At 40.6% G+C, this 24,340-nt stretch overlaps 1 protein-coding gene across 7 annotated transcripts; it reads left to right on the top strand.

Annotated features, from left to right (window-relative positions):
- Positions 1 to 16,363: 16,363 nt before the first annotated feature.
- Positions 16,364 to 20,200, top strand: LOC108829011 (F-box protein At1g55000). Of its 7 annotated transcripts, none has more exons than XR_001945905.2 (6): positions 16,379 to 16,798; positions 17,137 to 17,569; positions 18,291 to 18,744; positions 18,839 to 19,070; positions 19,164 to 19,240; positions 19,462 to 20,200. XR_001945905.2 is itself a non-coding variant. In XM_018602660.2 (2 exons), exons 1-2 carry the CDS (start codon positions 16,517 to 16,519, stop codon positions 17,518 to 17,520), a joined length of 666 nt encoding a protein of 221 aa, XP_018458162.1. In that variant the 5' UTR covers positions 16,364 to 16,516; the 3' UTR covers positions 17,521 to 17,760. The 7 variants fall into 7 exon arrangements, 1 of the variants encoding a protein (XP_018458162.1); XR_001945904.2 differs by having other exon boundaries at positions 19,164 to 19,275; XR_001945903.2 differs by having other exon boundaries at positions 19,164 to 19,594; positions 19,677 to 20,200.
- The last annotated feature ends 4,140 nt before the right edge of the window (positions 20,201 to 24,340 follow it).

Here is a 24,340-nt window from a genome sequence, read left to right as displayed (position 1 = left end):
ATCAACGGGAAGAAGATCTTAATTCTTCGTACGAAACAGCGATGGTTATCTTAAGACACCACTCGTCTCAACTCTACGAAAGAATGAAGAACTTCCGAAGAAATCGTAGAAAACAACGGAAGTCCTAGAGACGGCCCGAAAGGGACCAAACGCAATCGGACAGTCCGTTTACGATTATCTGAGATAGATACGACGATTTACGTTTATCTTTACGTAACAAGATAAATGCTAAATTTCCGGAAGGATAAATGTCAAGTTTCCCGAAGATAAATGTCAAGTTTCCCGATAAACATGGAGGCCGACGAAAATGGAAAAAAAGCCCGCCTTGCGGCCCAAAGGAGAATAGACCGTCATAAGAAGGAGTATATAAAGGAGCTTTGGAGAGAGGAAGAAGGGCAGAGCAAAAATCATTAGAGAGAGAGCAAATCCGAAACTTAGGGACTTAGAGAATTCCTGCTAGCTTAGGACTTAGGAGTTTAGACTAGCGGAGCAAGACTTAGAACGTTTTGTCTCCTTTATTTCCGTCGTTTTCGCTTCAGCGTTTCTCTACTTCCCTTTTTCGGAAGAATATTGTATCATCTATTAATAAAACGCCTTAGTGCAATTTTCCGCTACGTTGCTTTATTCTATCAATTTCGTTTGGTTGTCGCAGAGAATCCGAGCCTTCAGGGAAAACTAGGTTTACTTAGTTTTCCTTCGATTTATTTAACTAAAATCGACAGTGCGAATTTCGGTTCCCACAGTTTGGCGCTAGAAGGAGGGGGGGTCGGATTCTCTTACTCAAAAACCTACGATTGGTAACAACAGCATGGCCACATCACCTGTCCGCAACATCGTGTCATTCGGGATAGAGCAACGGCTGGTCAAGCCAAACCTCACGACGAACTCCTCGTTATCAGACTAACGATCCAGGACATCGACGTAGCGAGAATATTGGTCGACACCGGATGCTCGACAAATATTATATATAAAAACACCCTCGAGAGGATGGGAATCGACCTAAACGCTATCACGGACGATCCCAATCCGATAATCGGACTCTCAGGAAACATCACGATGACCCTCGGCTCGGTCGATCTCTCGGTCAGAGCCGGGAGCGTCACGAAGACGGTGGAATTTTTGGTAGTCGACGGTCCAGCAGCATATAACGCGATCGTCGGGACTCCGTGGTTAAATTCCATGCGAGCAATCCCTCGACTTTCCATCTGTGCCTCAAATTTCCGACCCTCTTCGGAGTGGAAACAATACAAGGAGATCGTAAAGCGCCGCAAGTCTGCTTGGCCGCTGGGTTAAAACGAAAAACTCTGAGCCCGAAACTAACCCAAAAAAGCAAGCAACCCACGAACCAGCATCGCAGGACCCTCCAGAAATCTTCTGGCAATCGCAAAGAGCTGAAGCCCTAGAAGGGAAACGTGAGCCCACTTGCGAACCAGTAATTTCGGTCTGCCTCGACGAGACTAACCCAGAGCGGTGCGTGGAGATTGGAGCCAATCTCCGCGATCCGTTGAAAGCAGAACTCATCGCATGTCTCAAGAAGAACCTTAACACGTTCGCTTGGGCTGCGGAAGATATGCCGGGAATCGACATCAACATAACATGTCACGAACTCAACATCGATCCAACTCATAAACCCGTAAAACAAAAGAGGCGAAAGCTAGGCCCCGAACGGGCAACTGCGGTTAATGAGGAAGTCGAAAGACTCCTCAAAGTTGGATCAATAACAGAAGTAAGATATCCCGACTGGCTCGCCAATCCCGTCGTCGTCAAGAAGAAGAACGGGAAATGGCGAGTGTGCGTCGACTTTACTGATCTCAACAAAGCATGCCCGAAGGATTGTTTTCCGCTTCCGCACATCGACCGTCTGGTCGAGGCAACCGCAGGAAACAAACTCCTATCGTTCATGGACGCGTTCTCCGGTTACAATCAAATCATGATGAATCCCGAAGACCGCGAGAAGACAGCATTCATTACCGACCGAGGGACCTATTGCTACAAAGTAATGCCTTTCGGTCTTAAGAACGCCGGCGCCACGTATCAGCGACTCGTCAATCGGATGTTTGCCGAGCAACTCGGAAAAACCATGGAGGTGTATATCGACGATATGTTGGTAAAATCTCTTGACGAACGCGACCACGTAGTCCACCTAGAGGAATGCTTTGAGAGATTGAACCAGCACAACATGAAACTCAATCCAGCAAAATGCAGATTCGCTGTGGCGTCGGGAGAATTTCTCGGGTACCTCGTAACATTCCGCGGAATAGAGGCCAATCCGAAACAAATCAACGCACTGATAGAAATGGCCTCCCCGAGAACCAAGCGGGAAGTCCAGAGGCTGACCGGACGAGTCGCGGCCTTAAACCGATTCATCTCGCGCTCCACGGATAAGTGTCTCCCTTTCTACGAAACCTTGAAGGGGAACAAAAAGTTCGAGTGGTCAGAGGATTGCGAGAAAGCTTTCCAACAGCTGAAGCAGTATCTGGCCACCCCTCCTATCCTCGCAAAACCCGTAGTCGGAGAGCCCTTGTTCCTCTACATCGCAGTATCCGCATCAGCAGTCAGTGGCGTCCTGATTCAAGAAGAATTCGGAGAACAGAAACCGGTCTTCTATGTTAGTAAAACATTACTAGATGCCGAAACTCGGTATCCGCTAATGGAAAAATTGGCACTCGCTGTCATAACTTCGGCGAGAAAACTTAGACCGTATTTCCAATCTCATACCATCGTGGTGCTTACCACTTTTCCGTTACGGACGATTCTACACAGTCCAAGCCAGTCTGGTAGACTCGCGAAGTGGGCGATTGAACTAAGCGAGTACGATATCGAATATCGTCCAAAAACCTGCACGAAATCGCAGGTACTCGCGGACTTCTTGGTAGAATTACCCGCGACGGACTTAACTAACGAGGATCCTGGATCAACATGGGATCTCCATGTCGACGGATCCTCGACCAAGCAAGGATCCGACTCACTTCGCCGACAGGAGAAATCCTCGAGCAATCGTTCCGCTTGGATTTTCATGCATCAAACGAAGCAGAATATGAGGCGCTAATTGCGGGCCTACGACTGGCCCATGGGCTGAAGATTCAAAATATTCACGCTTACTGCGACTCTCAGTTAGTCGCAAACCAATTCAGCGGAGAATACGAAGCAAGGGATGAAAGGATGAACGCATATTTGAAGGTCGTCCAAGACTTGGCCCACGACTTTCAGCAATTTGCGCTAACCAGGATTCCCCGCTCGGAAAACGTCCAAGCTGACGCTTTAGCCGCTCTCGCCTCAAGCTCGGATCCAGGGCTTAAAAGAATAATTCCCGTCGAATTCATAGAGCATCCAAGCATCGGACCGCCGGTAATCGCCAACCTGATCAGAACACAGATCGAAGGCGCGGAAGAAAACGAAGACCAACCGGAAGACGACGCAGACCAAACAGACTATGGCTGCGACACTCCCTGGCTAGAACCTATCAGAACCTACATCGTAGATGGTACCCTACCCGCGGAGAAATGGGCAGCCCGGAAAATAAAATTCAGGCAGCGCGATACGTAACCGTGGAAGGCGAAATCTACAAATGGCGATTCTCCGGACCTCTCATGACTTGCGCGGAAGGAGAAAAGGCGAGAAAAATCATGGAAGAGGTTCATTCCGGATCGTGCGGAAACCACTCCGGCGGAAGGTCTCTCGCAACAAAAATAAAACGCCACGGATTCTACTGGCCAACTATGGTAAAGGATTGCGAGAAGTTCGCTCGGAAATGCGAGAAGTGTCAGCGGCACGCCCCGACAATTCATCAGCCCGCCAAAATCCTCTCTTCCATCTCATCTCCGTACCCTTTCATGCGATGGTCGATGGACATCGTCGGACCGCTACACAAATCAAAACAAAAACGTTTCCTGCTGGTCCTCACAGATTTCTTTTCAAAATGGTGGAAGCAGAATCCTACGCAAGTATCAAAGACGTGCAAGTCGAGAACTTCGTCTGGAAAAACAACATAACCAGACACGGTGTCCCATACGAAATCGTAACGGACAACGGGTCTCAGTTTATTCCACACGATTTGAGGCATTCTGCAAAAATGGAAAATACGACTTAACAAGTCTACTCCCAGATACCCGCAGTGCAACGGACAGGCTGAAACCATAAACAAAACCGTCCTAGACGGACTGAAAAACGCTTGGAAGCCAAAAAAGGACGATGGGCAGAAGAACTCGAAGGGGTCCTTTGGTCTCATCGAACCACTCCAAGACGAGCAACGGGGGAAACTCCGTTCGCTCTCGTTTACGGAGCAGAATGCATGATTCCGGCGGAAGTAGAATTCCCCGGCGTACGGGGGAGATTTCTTCCCGAACGGGAAGACCTGAACAATGCCATGCTACTGGATAATCTTGACCTCATCAACGAGCGTCGCGACCAAGCCCTCATCCGGATTCAAAATTACCAGCAGGCCGCCGCAAATACTACAACGCAAACGTATGTCATCGAAGATTCAAAGAGGGTGATCTAGTCTTGCGAAAAGTCTTCCAAAACACTGCCGAACGAAACGCGGGAAAACTGGGGGCAAACTGGGAAGGACCATACAAAATCATAAAAGTCGTCCGACCAGGTTCGTATCAAATCGCAAACATGCAAGACGTAAAAATCCCGAGAACTTGGAATGCGATGCATCTCAAAAAATACTACCACTAGAACGTAAACGTGGACAACAGAACTACGAGATGGCTTGATCCTCGAAAGAGGTACGTAGGCAACTCGCCAACCAGTGGGTTCAGCTATCCCCCCGATTTAAAAGGGGGGAGTGGGGTGCGTACACTCGCACGCTCCCATAATTTTCGAAAAAACTGAACTTTCGAAAACTTTCCGCAATCAATTCGCCTAACGGCCTTAACAATGGATCCAGTATCCACCAAACAAACCATAAAACTATCGCCCGGAAACATTCCGCGATTTCTAAAAGCCCATAGTCCTTTATGGCATAAGAAAAACAAACTTCAAAGCACTGTGAGACGTCGCTTCGTGCCCGAACATCCGTTTTTCGATTAAAACCTTCATACGCCTTCTAAACGGCATCATATCGTTGTTGCTGATCACAACAAACGAACTCTAACGTCCTAAACAGACAAGCCACCTAAGGGTAGGCTCTTTTACATCCGACAAGGATCCCATAGCGCGCTATACAAAAAATTTGGTTCAGCACTTCGTAAAGGAAGTAGCTCGATTCGTGACCATACAAATCATATAAGCCGATACCACTTCACGGATTTTAAAACGGTACGAATCAGGTTAAAATCACAAACAGGCAAAACGAAAGCCGATTTGTCATCGCACAGCCTCAGTCTGAGAGTAAACCTAGGTCTTGCCCTAAACCCAGCCTTGCTGGTATCTTAAACATCTCATAGGCAAAGCGTCAACGACGCGAGATCCCAAAACTTGTCTCTTCACTCAAGTCTATACGTTTCCACGAATTTTCGCGTAAATCGTAAACCGCAGGAAATCTCGCTTTGTACAAACTACGGATACGGTGATCGTCAGGGAGGCAGGAATGAGACGACAACTCACACCCTGCCCCTCTAACTTCGACAAACAGAAGTTCTAAACGCAAAATATTTTATAAACGCATACCGCGAGTTCAATACAACGCCCTAAAAAGGGCAGGGATTCAAAGCCACCAACAGCCAGTCCCGAAATCATACATAATGGCCAACCAACGGCCGAAATACAATCAAAATAAAAATCCCCTCGGGGATTGATCAACCTAGGCGTCCTCCGGAACACCGCCTTCGTTCTCCGACTCACCCGAAGCAGGAACAGCCTCGCCATCGCCCTCGCCGACCTCCTCACCGCCCTTGTCCGCAACGATTCCAGCATCCTGGACCTCTGGAATTTCCGAACTCGGGACCAGGGTACCCGAGGATGACGGGCCGGCAAGCTCCGTCGCAGTGCAATCTCCCATCTCCTCGAAGCGCTGAATCCATCTCTTAAGACGTCGAACTTCCGAGGACTTGCTCTTCTTCTCCTCCTTCGCCTTGAGCAGCGAGCTCACAGTCTTTCCCAGATCACGCTCGAGATCGCTGATCCTAGCTTCGAGCGTCGACGTCTGGGCAGCATGAGTGCTCTCAATCGATTGAAGCACAGCCTCAGTGCGCTTCAAAGTTTCCCGCGACGAATCCAGCTCCTTGGACAAACGTGTGACCTCCAGTCCGCAATCGCCAAGCATCTCGTCGATCAACGACACAAACTAATCACACGAGAGAAGGTGAGAATCAAGGAGTCAACAAAAGAGAGGGGGTTTCAAGAAATACCTTGGAGCGATGCTGCGACAGTTTCGCCGAAATCTCGCCCTCCTCACTCTTAGTACACCTTTTCCTCTTCGCTGATCCGGCAGCCCCGGCTCTTGAACGTCCCCTCGATGGTGGAACAGCATTGGACGCGGGAAGTCCCAAGACGATCTCCCTCTTCTTTTCTGGAGGAGGAGGCATGACTTCCACCGCATCCTCCAAAACCACTATCGGCACGAAAGGGAGCCCTCGGAGCGAGCCTGGACATCGGGTGCTTGCTCCGGAACGACAATTTCTCCAGCAGGCAAAGGGACATCGGATCCAAAGGCTGGAGTTGTGGAGATCGGGACTGGAGTAACGTCGGGTCCAAGAACCAGAACCGCGGGATCCGGAGTTAAAGCGACATCGGACCCGAGAGTCGGAGCCACGGAAGTCGGAACGGAAGTAGCACTAGGACCTGCCCCGTTAGACTCCATCTCAGAACGGCGTCGCTCCATCTTGTCCTGAAAAGAACTGAACCCCTCGACGAATGTCTGCTTAAGAGCAGGAGCATCCTGTGCCGGCGAGGCTTGGTTAGCTTCACTCATTTTGACATCAGAATCTTTCTTTTCGTTTGGAGAGAAAGCCATATTTTCTGAAATTTGAGAAAAGGAGAGTGAGTGAAAAATGAGAGGGAGATGGGGTGCTACTTATAAGAAATCAAAGGTGGTAGAGTTTTTCGGAATAAAATATTCCTAGCTGAAAATTTCGATGTTCAAATCTTCCGCACACAAAATCGCTCCCGCATCTTGCATGCTGGAGGGCTAACTGTTGGGGTCAAAAACGGTTATCTCGAAATCAACGGCTAAGTCTATTTGTCATACGAAAAACCCTCCGAAAAACGAACACGAACACCCGTAAACCAAAGGAACCGAGCAGCCGACCCCGGCCTTGGCCGTAGCCGCCGGGCGGCTAGCCCCCGTGCTGGCCGTGGCCGCCGGTGCCTAGCGCCCGTGCTGGCCGTGGCCGCCGGGCGGCTAGCCCCCCGCTGGCCGTGGCCGCCGGCGCCTAGCGCCCGTGCTGGCCGTGGCCGCGGGCGGCTAGCCCCGTGCTGGTCGTGGCCGCCGCCGGCTAGCGCCCGTGCTGGCCGTGGTCGCCGGGCGGCTAGCCCCGTGCTGGCCGTGGCCGCCGCCGGCTAGCGCCCGTGCTGGCCGTGGTCGCCGGGCGGCTAGCCCCGTGCTGGCCGTGGCCGCCGGTGGCTAGCGCCCGTGCTGGCCGTGGTCGCCGGGCGGCTAGCCCCGTGCTGGCTCGGGTCTTCGGACAACAATCTCCGGTACACAAGTTCCAGTCCCCGGCCATCAGAACTCTGTACTTCGAGTCTTTCCCAAGTCCTCGCAGGACGAATCATTGAGATTCCGCGTACGAAACTCCGGTTCTTACTCCAATCTAAGACCGTCGGAAACACTTCGGAAACTCGTAAGATATCAACGGGAAGGAAGATCTTAAATTCTTCGTACGAAACAGCGATGGTTATCTTAAGACACCACTCGTCTCAACTCTACGAACGAATGAAGAACTTCCGAAGAAATCGTAGAAAACAACGGAAGTCCTAGAGACGGCCCGAAAGGGACCAAACGCAATCGGACAGTCTTTTTACGATTATCTGAGATAGATACGACGATTTACGTTTATCTTTACGTAACAAGATGAATGCTAAATTTCCGGAAGGATAAATGTCAAGTTTCCCGAAGATAAATGTCAAGTTTCCCGATAAACATGGAGGCCGACGAAAATGGAAAAAAGCCCGCCTTGCGGCCCAAAAGGAGAATAGACCGTCATAAGAAGGAGTATATAAAGGAGCTTTGGGAGAGGAAGAAGGGCAGAGCAAAAAATCATTAAGAGAGAGCAAATCCGAAACTTAGGGACTTAGAGAATTCCTTCTAGCTTAGGACTTAGGAGTTTAGACTAGCGGAGCAAGACATATAACGTTTTGTCTCCTTTATTTCCGTCGTTTTCCGCTTCAGCGTTTCTCTACTTCCCTTTTTCGGAAGAATATTGTATCATCTATTTAATAAAACGCCTTAGTGCAATTTTTCCGCTACGTTGCTTTATTCTATCAATTTCATTTGGTTGTCGCAGAGAATCCGAGCCTTCAGGGAAAACTAGGTTTACTTAGTTTTCCTTCGATTTATTTAACAAAAATCGACAGTGCGAATTTCGGTTCCCACACCGGATACCTTGTAATCTGTAAGCTTGTCCTCCGTTCCGTAGTACTCAAAAAGGACTTACACAAAAATCCCCTAACAGTTTCCACCAGTATCTCTTACATCATGGGCAGACATCAAAAAGAGCGTTCCTGCGTAATTTCTTTGATGAGGCGTGTGCAGAGGATTTGAGAAGCAAGATTTCTACATTCACGCAGAAGCCTACAGAGCCTTTCAGACACTGTTGGGTTCGCTTCAAATCTTATCAGAGAGATTGTCCACACCATGGATTCAACCAAGTGCAGCTGCTCAACAATTTCTTCAGAGGTTTAGATATGGCTTATCAAACAGCTCTAGACACAGCTAGTGAAGGGAACTTCAACATCAGGAATCCAGAAGAGGCTGCGAGACTTATATAGAACTTGGCATCTAACAACAGCACCAAGAACACTGATTACGAGAGGAGAAAATTGGCTAATGCCCTTGGAAAGGAGCAGATGGACAATGTAAGAGCCAAAATTGATAGTGTTCATAAGCTTCTCAAGAAGCAAGTTAGCTTTGCAGAAGATGTAGAAGCTGTAGAGGCTGATGAGGAGAGATGTGCGGAAGAAGATGTGAATTTGATATACCATGAAGTTGAACCGATTTTAGCCATGGTATATAGGAGTTTTAGAATAGATTTAATACATTTTGGAGTCTAGGTAGCATATTTACAGGTTCAGGAGCAATTGAAGAAAAGATGGTGATTTTGGAGCATTTTGGAGCACTTTAGAGATTTCATCTGAGATGACCATATCGACCACCACTTGAGGTCGACAAGGAGAGATGTATATCAATTGATGCACACTCAGTGATATCGATCGATGGTAAACACGCAGCAGAAGCCCAATTTGGTCACAACTGACTTGAAGCCCAAAAATCCATTTAATTACCAAGATGCCCCTGACGAGTTATGAGTTATTATAATTGATGGCTGAGTTATGAATTGTTTGGTGGCTGAGTTATGAGTTATTATAATTGGCTGAGTTATGAGTTATTTGATGGCTGAGTTATGAGTTGTTTGATGGCTGAGTTATGAGTTATTATAATTTGATGGCTGGGTTATGAGTAATTTGGTGGCTGAGTTATGTGTTCATGTTGCAGGTGCGTGTTAAGAATATGGTTATGAAGGAATCAGTTTAAGAGATGTTTCCTCAATGGCCAGGTGAAGCTGACGACCCACAACTCGTTAATTTGATAACAGACATACATGCAGGTAGATTTGTTAGAGGTTTTTGGGAAATGAAGGGTGGAATTTCGTCAGAAGCCAAGTCACCCACTAAGAAGCAGAAGAAAGTTAAGAAACAGAAGGAAGTGAACACTAGTGAAGGTAAAGCTGCTGCAACGGGAAAGGATTCTAGCGAGAAGGAAGGTAGGGAAGATCTTTCGAACAATGAGGCTCTGAGGAGTATAATGAGTACTCTGGATAATATTTCTAGAAAATTTGATCAATATGAATGTTGATTTATTACGATCGACTCGCGGTTAAACGAATTCGATTCCAACTTTGGTGAGTTAACCCAGAAGACTGTTGATGATATAGTGAATGAGGGTCTAAAAATTCTGGGGATAGGTGAAAGCTTCATTGGTAACTACACTCAACAGAAATCTTTACCCTCGCCACAGCCTGAAACATAGACTTTACAGCAGAAGTCCGTTAATAGTCCACTAGCAACGATAGATAAGATCCCTACTGGTAAAGATCTAGAGGCGGAAATTTTTTTGGCAAAGGAGATTGCTAAGGCCAATGCCAAAGTTTTTAGGGTTAAACTGAATCTGAAAAATGAAAAGGCTTTAGAGGTGAAAAGTAATTTGGTTGAAGATTTTTGCCAGGCTGATACTAAAGATACTGATGCGGAAAAGGATGAGGCTAATAAGGAGAATGATGAGGCTGCTGCAAAAGAGGTTGCTGCGAAGAAGATCGCTGCAACTCCTGCTAAACATGATCATCTTGATTTTCTTAGTATTTCTTCTGCTAAGAATGTTAATATACCTAAGTGTCCAGCCTATAGACGCGGCTGCAAGGTCTCCAAAGTAGAAGGATGAGGATGCGTTAACGAAGAAGGCAGAGGCTGCTTTAAAGAAGAAGGAAGCGGCTGAGTTAAAAAAGAAGGAAGAGGCTGAGTTAAAGAAGAAGGAAACCACTGCTAAGAAAAAACAGGCTGAGTTAAAGAAGTAAGATGCTGCTGCTAAGAAGAAGGAGGCTGCGTCAAAGAAGCAAAAGGTTGGTGAGACAAAGAAGGAGGGCGTTACTAAACTGTGTGCCAATGTAATAAGAGTAACGATTCCAACTCTACAGGACAGTTCCATTGCTGATGTGACAGACGACATTCTCGCGGCACATGACAAATTGTTGCCTGAGTCTGATGTCGAGCACAAGGAAGTGATTAGATCTGCCAGGTTAAAGGACTATCGGGAGGGAACTGTTCAATTATCTACACAGGGTTGTTCATTGGTGGCAGTTTCTTCAGAACCAGGTTTTCCTTACATTGGAGACGATGGAACGTCGTGTATGAGGAAGAATGTTGAGCATTCAACCGATATATATGATCCTCTAGCACATGTTGATCCGTTTAAGTGGAAAACCTTATGGATCAGATAAGCAAAATTCCACCCAAACCAGCACCAGTACGGAAATCAACTAAAAAACCGTTGAGAACAGCTGATTATGAGTGCGACTTCTACAACATACTCATCACTGAAAGACCATGGCCAGACCAGCAATATGGATGGATGTTTAATAATGTAAGTCTCTATTACGGCTGAGTTATTATATCTATTACGGCTGAGTTATTATATTTATTATGGCTGAGTTATTAAATCTATTACGGCTGAGTTAATAAACCTATCACGGCTGAGTTATTAAATTAATCACGGCTGAGTTATATATTATTTGATGACTTAGTTAATCTCCTTTGTGCATCATGTCGCTGCGTATATGAAAGTTCTCATTGGAAGGTCCATTCGAGATCCCACCCCATTATGGTCGAAGCGCATTGCCTTTATTGACCCTTGGTTCCTCACTACGTGGGTTCACGATTACGCCCAGTTCAAGATAAAACCTGAACGGTTTATATGTTCAAAGGCAGTGGTTATGAAGAGTTAGTCAATGGTAGGCTTCCCGGTGAAACTCCAACAAACTTGAATTGGTTGAAGATGTGGATCACTTGTACGGAGTGCTTCAAGTAAAAGGTGATCACTGGGTGGCGTTTCACGTGGTGGTAAAGGAGAAGGTTGATTACTACGACTGTATCGTTGGAAAGATGACAGAAGAAAGTGAGAATAAAATGGTAGTTGCATTTAAGCTGATAACGCAAATGCTCCCTGCGATGTTGAATGCTATCATTCTTGCCAATCTCCGAAAACCAAGTAAAAAGCAGTTGGCGTTCAGAAGGAGGAATCCCCAAAACGTTCCACAGAACACCCAAATTGGCGATTGTGGGGCGTATTCGTTAAAGTTTGTCGAGTGTTTAGCACTTTGTGTTACTTTTGATGGGATAAATGACAAAAATATTCAAGGTATACGGGTGAAGATAGCAGCAGAGATCCTCGAGGACGGAGGAAATGCAGCCATTAACGCAATGTTGGCCGTCTGAACCTTTAGTTTAGTTTTCCTTGTTGTAATTTCTCGACTTAAGTTGTGATTTTAGTTTGTATATGACTTTTAGTGTGAAATTTTATTTAGTATTTGACTTTCACTTATATATCTCAGCCTTATCGTTTATATATCTCAGCCGTATCAGTTAATATAACTCAGTCATACCTCAAACATACCCTAAAATAGAAAAATGTTTATGTAACTCAGCTGTATCGGTTAAAATAACTCAGCCGTATCGGTTAATATAACTCAGCCATACCTCAAACATACCCTAAAGTCGAAAAGTGTTTATATAACTCAGCCGTATCAGTTAATATAACTCAGTCATACCTCAAACATATCCTAAAATAAAAAATGTAATGAATATACATTAAGCAACAAAATGTGTCTACTTTATTGATTTTGAAGGGTATATGCAATCAACTTAATGTGTCTACTTTATTGAATTTCAAGTTTACAATCGATTAAAAATATTGAGGTATATGTTATCTTACAATTAGTTAAAGGGTTCCCTAGTTAAAACATTACATTTAAATATAGAGAAGGTGTGAGCCTAATTCAATCAAAGTAAACCATATACAATGTACTTTGAACTTAATTTGTGTTCTTTATTATATTTACTATTATATTCACCCTAATTCCTAAGTACTAAACCCTAAATCCTAAATAGGTAACCTTAAACCCTAAATAATTAACCCTAAACCCTAAACCATATACAATGTCCTTTCAACTGAATTTGTATTCTTTATTATATTTACTATTATTTACTATTATTAACGACGTTTCGTTTTATCGACGGGAAAAACAATGTTGCTTTCAACTGATTAATTTTAGGGAAATTTTATCCCACTACCTTTGACGTTCTATATATAGACCCATTCTCACAATTTTTCTAGAGACATTTGAAACAATATCTGTCAAAATTCAGTAACCTACAAATATGTCAATTGTCCCTAGTTGGTCATTAAAACTTGACAGCAGTGTGAATGTCATTCTAAGTTCTGCAGATCAGGAGAACCTCTCTGTTCTAAACCATGGCCAGGGTGTCTACGTTGACAAAACCTCTGTTACGTGGTTTAGATTTTTACATGATCTTTCGCAGACCATCCCAAATATTCTTCGAGAAGGATGGGTTCATGAGTGGCCGACATATCGGTTCATTCCTGCTAATTTTAAGGAACATTGGTTTCTTATACTCTCTCTAAGCATCAATTATGTATCCATATTTCATTAAACAACATCACTAAAATTTGTTTGTCATCTTCTTTTAGCCAAGTACTGTTCTTTTAAGTTGGCAACGTCCTCTTCGTAGGTCGCAAAGAACTACGCTCGGTGTAATGCGTCGTCTAACGAGGCAGGGGCTCTGACTGTCATTTCTTCCCTAAATTTAGAGGAGAACCATAAATCGTTCTTCAGGGCAGCCAGAGCTACTCCATCGTTTAGGTTTGCGATTCTTGCTTTGATTTCCCTAAACTTGTTTATGTACGTTCCGAGAGGTTCGAAAGGAGCTTGTTTGAGGTTCCAGAGATCGGCCTCGGTTGTTCTAATCTCAATGAATATCGATTACTGTTTCAGGAATGCTGATACTAGTTGTGTGAAGTTATCGATTGAGTTCTCTTTCAGACCAGCGAACCATTTTAAGGCGGAACCTGTGAGATTCTCTGCGAAGAACCGACAGTATCCTGCTTCTTTTTCGTCGTCGTTAAGGTGTGCCCTTGATATCGCGAGTCTGAAGGCTCGGATATGGGCTTTAGGGTCTGAGTTTCCGGAATATTCAGGGAATTTGATTTTGCCAATAGTGCTTAACTTCATCCATGAGATTCTGTCCGAGAAGGGAGTCCTTCTGGTTTCCGTTCTGACTATCCTGGTCGGAACCCATGTTAGGTAGTTCGAATCCTTCCAATGGTGTCTGTTGGCCTCCAAAACCTCGCGGGTTAGATGGCGGAGTTTCATTTCGAGATCCATCGACTCTTCCGGCGAGCCCGTTACGAGTGCGGAGAGGTGTGCTTGGAGACCCTTGAATCCCAACTGGATCCTCGCCAGGTCCATTGTAACTTAAATTCCGGTACATCGAGCTTGCGTGTGGGTTGTTAAGCGAGTTGTCACCGACATAGCGTCCCGATCGAGCATTCAAGAAACCGGGAGTTCCGAATGTCCCGCCGTTCAAGGCTCGGGGCGGCGGATTTATCTGAGATCTGATCTCGTCTTGGATACTAGCTCGATTTTCGGCGAATTCCCTTTCGGTCTGTTCCAGCCAAGTGGTGATCGTCCGGTGAGCGATCTCCTGTTCTCGGGCTTTATTCAGGAGTGTTCGGACCATACCTCGGAGTTCGGCGACTTCTTCCCGTGCCTGAGTTATCGGCGTGGGGGATATCGGTCTGGTTGATTGTGTTCGGATTAGCGAACTGTCGATGGGGAGTTTGTCCCCAGTGCGGCTCTAGACTCGGGCTCCGTATCTGTCGGAAGCCGTGATCCCGGCTTGAGGAGCTTGCGGAATCTGGGTCGGGTCGTTGATCCCACTTGTATTGGTGGATCTGATCGGGAGATCAGTCCTTTGCTCGATTCCGATGGGATCGGCGTCGTTTGTTCTCTGTTGGGATTTTGCGGATTGATTTGGATCCATATTCGTGCTTAGAAATCCTAGATCGGGTTCTTAGCAAGGATGTTTTTCGTTTATTTTGTAGTGTTTGTAAAGTAAACTGGAGAGTGATAAAGGATGTAGGCAACGATATCCTTAGAACACAACGACGTAATCGGAAATCGGTTGACAAAAATGGACTTTTATTGAATAAGAGATCGATTACAAAGAATGACAAAGAGATCGATTATGGTTTGCCACACGACAAGCAACAACTTGAGCAACAAGAAAGCGTTGATGTTCTTTGTTCTTTTAAAAATAGGCTTTGATTAGATCTCAGCAAACCAGACAATCAAATACCTTGTAAGAATCGTTTTTTTTTTGTTTTCGAATTAATTAAACATTCAATTCAAAAAAAGACAAAGAGATCGATTATAACAAAGAGATCGAACAAGATCGAGTTTTAAGACAAAGTAAGAAATGTCAAAGTGTGTGATGTGCTCTCTCTCTCTAGGGTTTTTTGCTGTCCTTGAGTGTTGATCTTGTTCTCCTTTTATAGCATCGAATCCGCCATCATCGTAACTGACTCCGCGATCTCGGGCTCTTCCATCGACTTTGTCTTCACGTCGAACTCTTCTTGCGGGCCTCAATCTTGCGGCAAGTTATTCTTGAATAGGCCCATTAGCCCGATTGCCCAAAATTGGGTCCAACAAATAACATAGACTCTTATTTTACTGTTTTAACATTATTGATGACATGGCAAATCCAAGTTGATGACATGGAAAATCGATTAGTTAGCCCAAACGAATATATAACTCAGCCTAAATAAATCAGCCCTCATGTACAATGTAAGTCAGCCGAAACGTGGATACTATTTCAATAATTATTTTTTTGCTAATAAATCAGCGGTAATTAGGATGAAAAATCATAAATCAGCCGTATCGTCAAATAAATCAGCCGTCAAACAGATGTTATTCTAGTAAATAATCTTTCGTTAATAAGCCAGCCGTAACTAAACTTAGTTTACTATTAATCCATCCAATTACGGCTGATTAAATATAACTCAGCCGTAACAACCTCCCAAAACTCAGCCGTAAATTTAATAACTAAGCTAGTCGATGTTGAAAACTTAACTCAGCTGTGTCTTAACTACAACTCATCCGTAACGTGTGTACTAAACTCAGCTGTTATCGCATAAATCAGCCGCCACAAACGGCTGATTTATCTTCTTAACTCAGCCGCATTCTCTTAAGTCAGCTGGGTTCTTTAATTCAGCCACAATGTAACACTAATTCAGCCGTAACGACGCATGTTGCGCTTTACGGCTGACTTAATAAAAATATGGAACCAAATTCTTATGTATCGCCGGGTTTTTGTTTACGTAGCATTAAAAAGTAATAGCATTTTTATAAATGCGTTTTTTACATGTTTAGTATAAAAAAATATCAATAATAAAAAAGATTTGTATGGTTCTAATCAATTATCCTAAAATATGTAATGTTTAAGTTGTGTTTCCAAAAAAAAATGTAATGTTTAAGTAAACTTTCCTTTATTTTATACATTTTAATATTTCATAATTAGTTTGTTAATTTTATTTTCTAAGGACATTATTAGAATTTTATAAATCATTAATCTAATGGGATAATTATAGGTTGGGATAATATCCCATTGGGACAATGTAGGCTCCATTTATTTGGAAAGTGTGATATATATCCTTCCACGCTTGCTCTCTCTCTCTCTGGATTGCTGTTGCTGCGAGGGAGAAGATATCCTCACCGAATCTCTCATTGCCGCCGGATCTTCGGATCAATCAACCACCACCATCTCGCCATTGAATTCTCACTTCATGGCACTTGCATGCCGTGACACAGTACGCCTTATCTTCCAGAAGCTCACCGTCGCGGATCTAGCGCGTGCGAGCTGCGTTTGCAGAGTTTGGAACTCCGTTGCTACAGAGAACGATCTGGTGGCCTCTGCTTTCACGGCGCCATGGCGGATCAAGGAACTCGTGGGGAAACCGGTTTCAGGCGCGTTCTGGAGAGATAACGGAATCTGGAAATTCGCCATCTCTCATCGGATCTCTCGTGGTGATAGCGTCACTAGCCTCGCCGTTAAGTATTCCGTTCAGGTAGTAACTCTTTCCTCTTCGATTGCGCTTAAATAAGAATCAAATGTAAATCTCAATTTTGTCTTCTTCCTAATTCTTTCGAATCTCTTTGAATAAAAAAGGATAATAGATTATTTAGAAATCTGAGCTACATGAATTGCTTTTGACTGATATATTCTAAAGATACTCTGGAAGCTAAATGTTTTCCTTATCTGTAATGCAGAAGAAACTTATACAAACAGTTCATTTGAATATTGTGTAGCTATTTTCCTTTGAATGTCTACTCTGGATTTTAGTAAATTGTTACCATGGCTAGATTTATGAGCTTTAAGTTGAGATTTTCCTTGGACGAGATATAGGTTATGGACATAAAACGACTAAACAACATGATGAGCGACCATGGGATTTACTCAAGAGACAGACTGCTTATTCCAATAAGCAATCCCGAAATTCTCGTTAACACCACTTGCTACATTGAGGTAGACAAGTACGCCAAACGTGAAGTAGCCGTGCTTTACCTCGAAGGTGGACCAAAAAGACAACATTGTGCATCTGGTATGAATCATCTGTCCACACTATCAGCCCATGGAAAGCGGAGGCTAATTGAATCTCTAAGGAGAAGCATGCAAGTCGATGATGAAACTGCCCTGTATTACTTGGCTATCGCTGAAGGAAATCCAAGATCCGCATTGTCTGAGTTCTCGGCTGATCTCACGTGGGAGAGGCAAGCCGGCCTCAACTAGGCTTGGCAAAGTAAAGCTCTTGTAGCTCCACTATATAAGTTGTTATAAGGTGAGAGTCGAAAGGAGACTGATATAACATCGTCATTTGTGGGTTTGGTGACTCAGGTCAATTCCGAACCTCAGCCAAGTCCAGATATATAGTAGCTGTTTGGTACCTTAAATACTGTCTTCTTTTTTTTTTAACCACAGAAATACTTTGTCTTCCTATAAACAAAATGCATTAAACTATGTTAGTACTAATTAGTGTATATATATATATATATATATATATATCTATACTATACTAAAAGGAGAATACTCTCCAAATCTAAGCTATCCACGTCAGATAAATAAATCAGCCAATCACAATTGAGATTTTGTCCACATCGTCCACTTTTAAACTCAAGCGAGATTGTTGATTTACGACAGGAAAATGGGCCATTGAAATATAATTGATTCTTAGAATTTAAATTAAGCCTAACTACTTCTTTCCCTACCTCACACCACTATCGTCGTTTCATCTATCTACAACTCAACCGACTTGGTGAAACCTCATTGAAACGCTTCTTTTTTGACATGTTAATTTCAAAAATTGTTTGATTATTAAAATTGATCTCTTTTCGTTTATCAAAATAAAACTGTTACGAAAATCTGTCAATCTCTCTTCATCTTCTATACCACCCTATAATCATTTGTTTTGACATTGATCCCTTCAACTCCTTGCCTGCAAATTAGTCTTTTTCGATTCAATTTTTTTATTCAAAACAGATACATAACTGCAAAATTTTCAGATTCAACCATGGCCCACCAAGCAAACGTGCAAAGCAGATTCCTCTTCCGGTGATGCGGAACCGCCGACCGCCGCTATATACTCTCCGCCGAGAAGAAGTCTATTGAACTAAAACTGGAATCAGCCAAGGCTTAAAGCCATCTCGGTGCTATTCTGTAAGGATTCGATCAATGAGAAGAAACAAAGCATTGGATTTGGGGTCACCAAGAGTGAAAGCTTCGGAAGGTAGCAATCTCATGGAGAAGGTCATGCATCCTAATGTGCAGGTTTTCAGAGACTGCTACAAGCTAAACTCATAGCTTGAGTTCTGATTCTGTTGCCATTGATTTATTGACTTGATAGAAAGGAACTGCTTCTGAGTATTGAGGCATACTCACATCAGGTTTATAAACAACGTTTTGCTTTAAAGGTTCATTGTGCAGATTAGTAGACCATTGTTCACTGAAACTTCACATGTACTCGCTCTCTCTCTTCTCTCTGGTCTCATGACGATTATGATTCTGTTTTGATTTAACTCCAAACTGTTCTTACCTGATTATTTGTTCACAGGAAGCAAAATATGCTGCTGTGAAGGAACTTCATATAATAAGGATGATCCTCTACATATACTGAACATTACCAACGAGAGTAAATGATGAGTTTGGAGCTTCAGGAGAAAGTGCTTTCCTGGTTTTGAGTCTTCCGTGCAAAGTGAGTGAGTCTTTGAGTCATCCACTATCAGAGTGTCCTGACATAGATGTCATGTGTGATATTCCTGACATAGATGTCATCGGAATCTCCGGTGAGTCCCTTTAAGCTTATTAGTGTCCTCTCCAGACTTGGAAAGACTCTAAGATTTAGTAGTATGATCTTTCTATTTGTTTAATTGTTTCAGGTAAACTTCTGTTCAGACAAGAAACCTGCAGTGTGAACTGGATCGAGGGACGTGGCAAATCAGTTGTTTGCGAGGCGGTAATCAGAGAAGAGATCAGGAACAATATATATGTGTACATTAGTTATTTAAACCTCTTTCAAATCAGTGGTTTTGCTTTTTAATTATTGTTTCTATTTGAGTTACAATAACAGCATGACATTAGTTATTTACACCTCTTTCAAAGATCTGTCTCTCTTCATTATTTGCTATTGAAGATTATTGATAGCCTCTGATCTCTTTCTTTCTTTCTTGATTTTAGCACCATGTTGGTTATTATACATGAAGCATATGATGGTCGAACATCAGGACAGGTTTCAATGGGCGACATAGTGGTTAGAGGAAAGCTATATATTGTCTGAGGACAACAGTGGGTCATGGACCTGACTGAAACAGTTAAGAGATATACGGTATTTTTTCCTATCATCACTTTTCATTGATATCCGTTCCATCTTTCTGCTGTTTTTATCTTACTAGGAAAACGGTGAAGAATACCAACTTTTCAAAATGGTGAAGTGATGATAATGAGCAAGGAAGCGGCTGATATGGAAAGTAAATGAAGGTAAAAGGGGAAATAGAGCTTCTCATTACGCCGGAGTGGCTACTGAAAATGCCGATGTGGTTGGTTAGACAGTGCAAGTGACAATCTCGACTGCATGGACGGTAGAACGTGCAGTGGGGTAAGAATGTGGCGTAACTGGCGTTGATTTACAAAATACAGCACCAGCTTCTGATACCGTGGTTGGATACGCAGAGAGCCAGAAACAGAGCTCAACACAGATACCAAGAAAAGCACCAGATACTGGCACAACTTAAGCCAAAGATTTTAGCTTATTCAAGTGTCATAATATTGTTATGTTTCTTAAGAAACTATTTTTTGATTTGTTGAGGGAGGCGAGGAATAGAAGCGACCAGGGTTTGTCATCTAATCAAGGACATGCTATGGATCGTATGTAAGAGATATATGAAGTAAATAAATTGTGTTCGGATATGGAACAAAAGAGATGGTTAGAGAGCTGCCAAGGAGAAATATGTTCCGATATGGAATAAATGGAATGTTTTTAAATTGTTTCTGTTTATAAGGGTTCTAAATAACTTGAGAATGCTTTAGAATATTTTTTTGCTAAATAAAAACTGCTCTTTTTAAATAGGTTTGAAATATATGTATTGGTTGGTGTATCAATCTAATCTCTTTGAATATCTTTGATTGCAATTAAATAAGATTAAAAACCTCAAAAATTACTAAATATAACTATACAATAGTAATAAATAATAAATGTTATCTGATGTCAATATACAAAGAAGAAAAAGAAAAGAAAAATACCAAAACACCAAATAATTATAAATTAAACTAAAAAGAAACATAACACGAAATATTATACACAAGTCTTATATTACTTCAATTAACTACATGGATAAAAATGATTTAATTAAATAACAGTAAACCCATTACACTAAAACTAAAGTACTATTTATTACAAAAGCAACCAATAATTAAATTTGAAAACAAAAAGATTTAACAAAATAATTAAATTTTAAAACATCAAAAGAAATTTAAAGAAATAAAAAACAAAATAGATAATTAAAAATAAAAATTAAAGAATGTAATTTTTAGTGCTTCTTAATATATTATACATATTATAAATTTTTTTTTAAATGATAAGAAATAGATGCTAACACAGTATATCCATATATAATATCTAGGTAGTCTAAACAAAACACAATACTCCAGACGAAGTTGAATATACCCAAAACACATTCATTTATATTCTGGATCCAAACTTACAATCAATTGTTATGTCTAGCTATTTACAATAAATTTATTGTAATATATTTTCAAATAAATTTAGTGTTTAGTTACTTAAATTTTGAGAACAAAAGAATCTACACATCATACAATGAATAACAAAAAATATAAATACAAAAAACAACAGAAATTGCTATGATCTTTTTAAACATGTACACACATAAGATAAATAGAAGAAAATAATAACAATATTACAATCTAAAAATATATTTTATATCAAATTTAGTATGTTCTCTATAGAAATTCACCAAATGGTAAATTTAGACAATTGAAAAATATCAGATAAAAGAAAAAGGATTTTGATAAGAACACTAACCCAAACATATATAAGGGCATCTCCAACCCAACTCCATTTTTTATTCCAAAATGGAGTAAAAATGAATATGGAGTAACAAATGCTCCAACCCAACTCCAAATCTCACTCCATTTGAAGTTTACTCTATAAATGGAGTAATCTTTTTTTTTTTGTTCATGACTCCATTATGAAGTGGAGAATGGAGTAGGATTGGAGCAATTTTACTCCATATTCACTTTTACTCCATTAGAGTAAAAAATGGAGTTTTACATTGGAGAACTCTAAGGGTGAAGGAAATAAATTGCATTACCAAGTTTTATTCTTGCTAATTAACTTTCTAAACAACGCATGAAGTTTAATACTTTCCTTAAAACCAGAACAATATTACAATTCACCTCTACATCCTCCTATATATTAAAAAAGAAGTACAAACGCCACGTGGCACTCACAGATTTCTTCTCACGAAAATTCTCGCGTTTCTATTGTCGAATTTTTCTAATTATTCTTTTGATTTATTTTTTTCATCGACCTTTTAATTGGAAAGTGACATTAATTAGCAAACGCACTAATTATTTCTTGCGCAAGAATCGTAATCAATGGCGACCATTAATCATAGCTTGCAGAAGAATTTTAATAAATGTCGACTAATCATTAAATGTCTTAATGGGAAATACATTTTATATTTTATTAGGAAACTAATTATTATCAACATACCTTATTATATTGAAAACTTGCGCAAGTTTCGCATCGTATAAAATGCATATTCGTGATTAATTTTACAAATTTATTATGTTTCCTTTAATCATTAGTCATTTAATTTACATACTTATTATACCCATTACTTGCGCAAGTCTCGCATCATATAATATGCATAATCGTTTTAACACTACAAATTTAATATGTTTCTTTTAATCAAACGTAATTTAATTTACACACCTTAGTATAACCAATTACTTTCACAAATCTAGCAAGTAATATTCTTGGCGTCATTAATATTTTTCACCATCACTTTATATATAGAGTTCAATGTCGAGTTCAAGCAACACAACCATTTTTAGTCTCACACATCTACTGTTTAAGCTTTTTTATGTTTTTGATCGTTCTAAATAAATTATATTTTGTGATCCTGAGCAGGTTTATGATCCAAGGGATGATAATCAATACTTAGCTCACAGACGAACATCATTACTGGTAATTTATTCGAGATTTTTTTTTCCAATTATTTGTTCTCTTGCTCTCCACATGTCTCTCTATCAATCTTTGAGACGAGAAAGTTTTTTTTGTCACCAAAAAGACCACAAAACTTCCTCCATCCATTCATGATGCATCTCATCGGGTTTGTTCTATCAACTATACAATTTTGTTTTTGTTTCGGGATTGTATACATCTTCAATCTTTCTGTTATAAACAATGTCACTAAATTTGGTGAAACTGATCTTGCAGAGCTGGAGCCTTGGATTTAAGTCTAAGTTTTGGGGATGAATCTATATGTATTTATAATATATTCTTCTTTGTTTTCTTATATGCAGAATTACAATAAACACAATCCTTGACGTTTCGTCACAATCATTGTTGGAACCTCATGAATGTATTTTTTTTTGGTTGATTTTTGTAGTTTCTTTTTTCTGATTTATTGGTTCTATTGGTTGATTTTGGTTGATTTTTTGTAATAACCTCATCAACCAATTTCATGAATGTAATAACCTCATCAACCAAGCGATTCTATTGGCTGATTTTTTGTAATTTCTTTTTTTTTTTTTTCTAATCAAGCTACTAATCGGAAAGTTACATTAATTGTTAATCGCAATAATCATAACTTGCGTAAGAATCTTAATAAATGTCGACCATTTCAATTAATTCCTAATCTCATTAATCATAATTGCGCAAGAATATTAATAAATGTCGACCATTTATTAAATGTATTAATGGCATAATACGTGTAATATTATAACTTGCGCAAGAATCTTAATAAATGTTTGAACCATTTAAATTAATTATTAATCTCATTAATCATAACTTGCACAAGAATATTAATAAATGTCGACCATTTATTAAATGTATTAATGGCATAATACGTGTAATATTATAACTTTCTCCCAAAAACATTTTTTATTATGTTTATATTATTAATATAAACTTGATAATATTAATTAAATTCACTCATTCACTATACATATATATATATAGTATAAAAATGAGTCAAATGAAGGCAAACAATCAAATATAAATTTAAAAATACCAATCATTTTCCAATGAAAATGTGATATCATATATGTGTTATTACTTTTAGAAATTATTATATTTTATTTTTAAGCATAATTCTCTTAATCATATTAGTTGATTTTTTAAATCATCGACTTAGTATAAAAAGGAAAGTAACAAATGTATAATTAGTCCTTATTACAAATACGGTATCAAAGTTTTTATGAGAATACAAATATAATAATTATCTATTATGTATTCCTTGCGCATGAATATTAATTAATTGCCTGAATCAAAGAAATGTGATAAGTTTCCTTATTACAAATACGGTAACCATACACTCTTAAAATCATATTGATTACATTGCTTATTGCACAAGTTTAATATGAGAACATATTAGGTAGTGTTTTTATTAACTTACCTTCCTAATATAATTACTTGCAACAAATTAAAATCATCTCATATGTATATCAATTTATGACAATAAAAATAAAAAATCTTTCCTTAAAAGATATCAAATATTTATTATATGAATATTATCTTGGTGTCATTAATATTAGAACATTCACTTTGGAATTTTCTTATATAAAGATCATTTTCTCCCGTCACCCATATCAAAATCTGAGATCATTCAAGGAGCTGTAAATATTAATTTTGTATAAAAAAAATATGATTAAATTAAAATTAATTTTCACAACCAGCCTCATGTATTTCTACTAAGAGTTCATCGAGCCTAGGATCACAATGTCTCTAAAATGATATCACTATTTTCTATGATCAAATTTAAACTTTAAAATTTTAATATATAAAGATCAGTTTTCTCTGTTGATCCAGTTA

This window comes from Raphanus sativus, chromosome 4, assembly GCF_000801105.2.
Source record: "Raphanus sativus cultivar WK10039 chromosome 4, ASM80110v3, whole genome shotgun sequence".
NCBI lineage: Eukaryota > Viridiplantae > Streptophyta > Magnoliopsida > Brassicales > Brassicaceae > Raphanus > Raphanus sativus.
The sequence above is the reverse complement of the archived record's forward strand: the minus strand, read 5'-3'. Positions and strand labels throughout refer to the sequence as shown.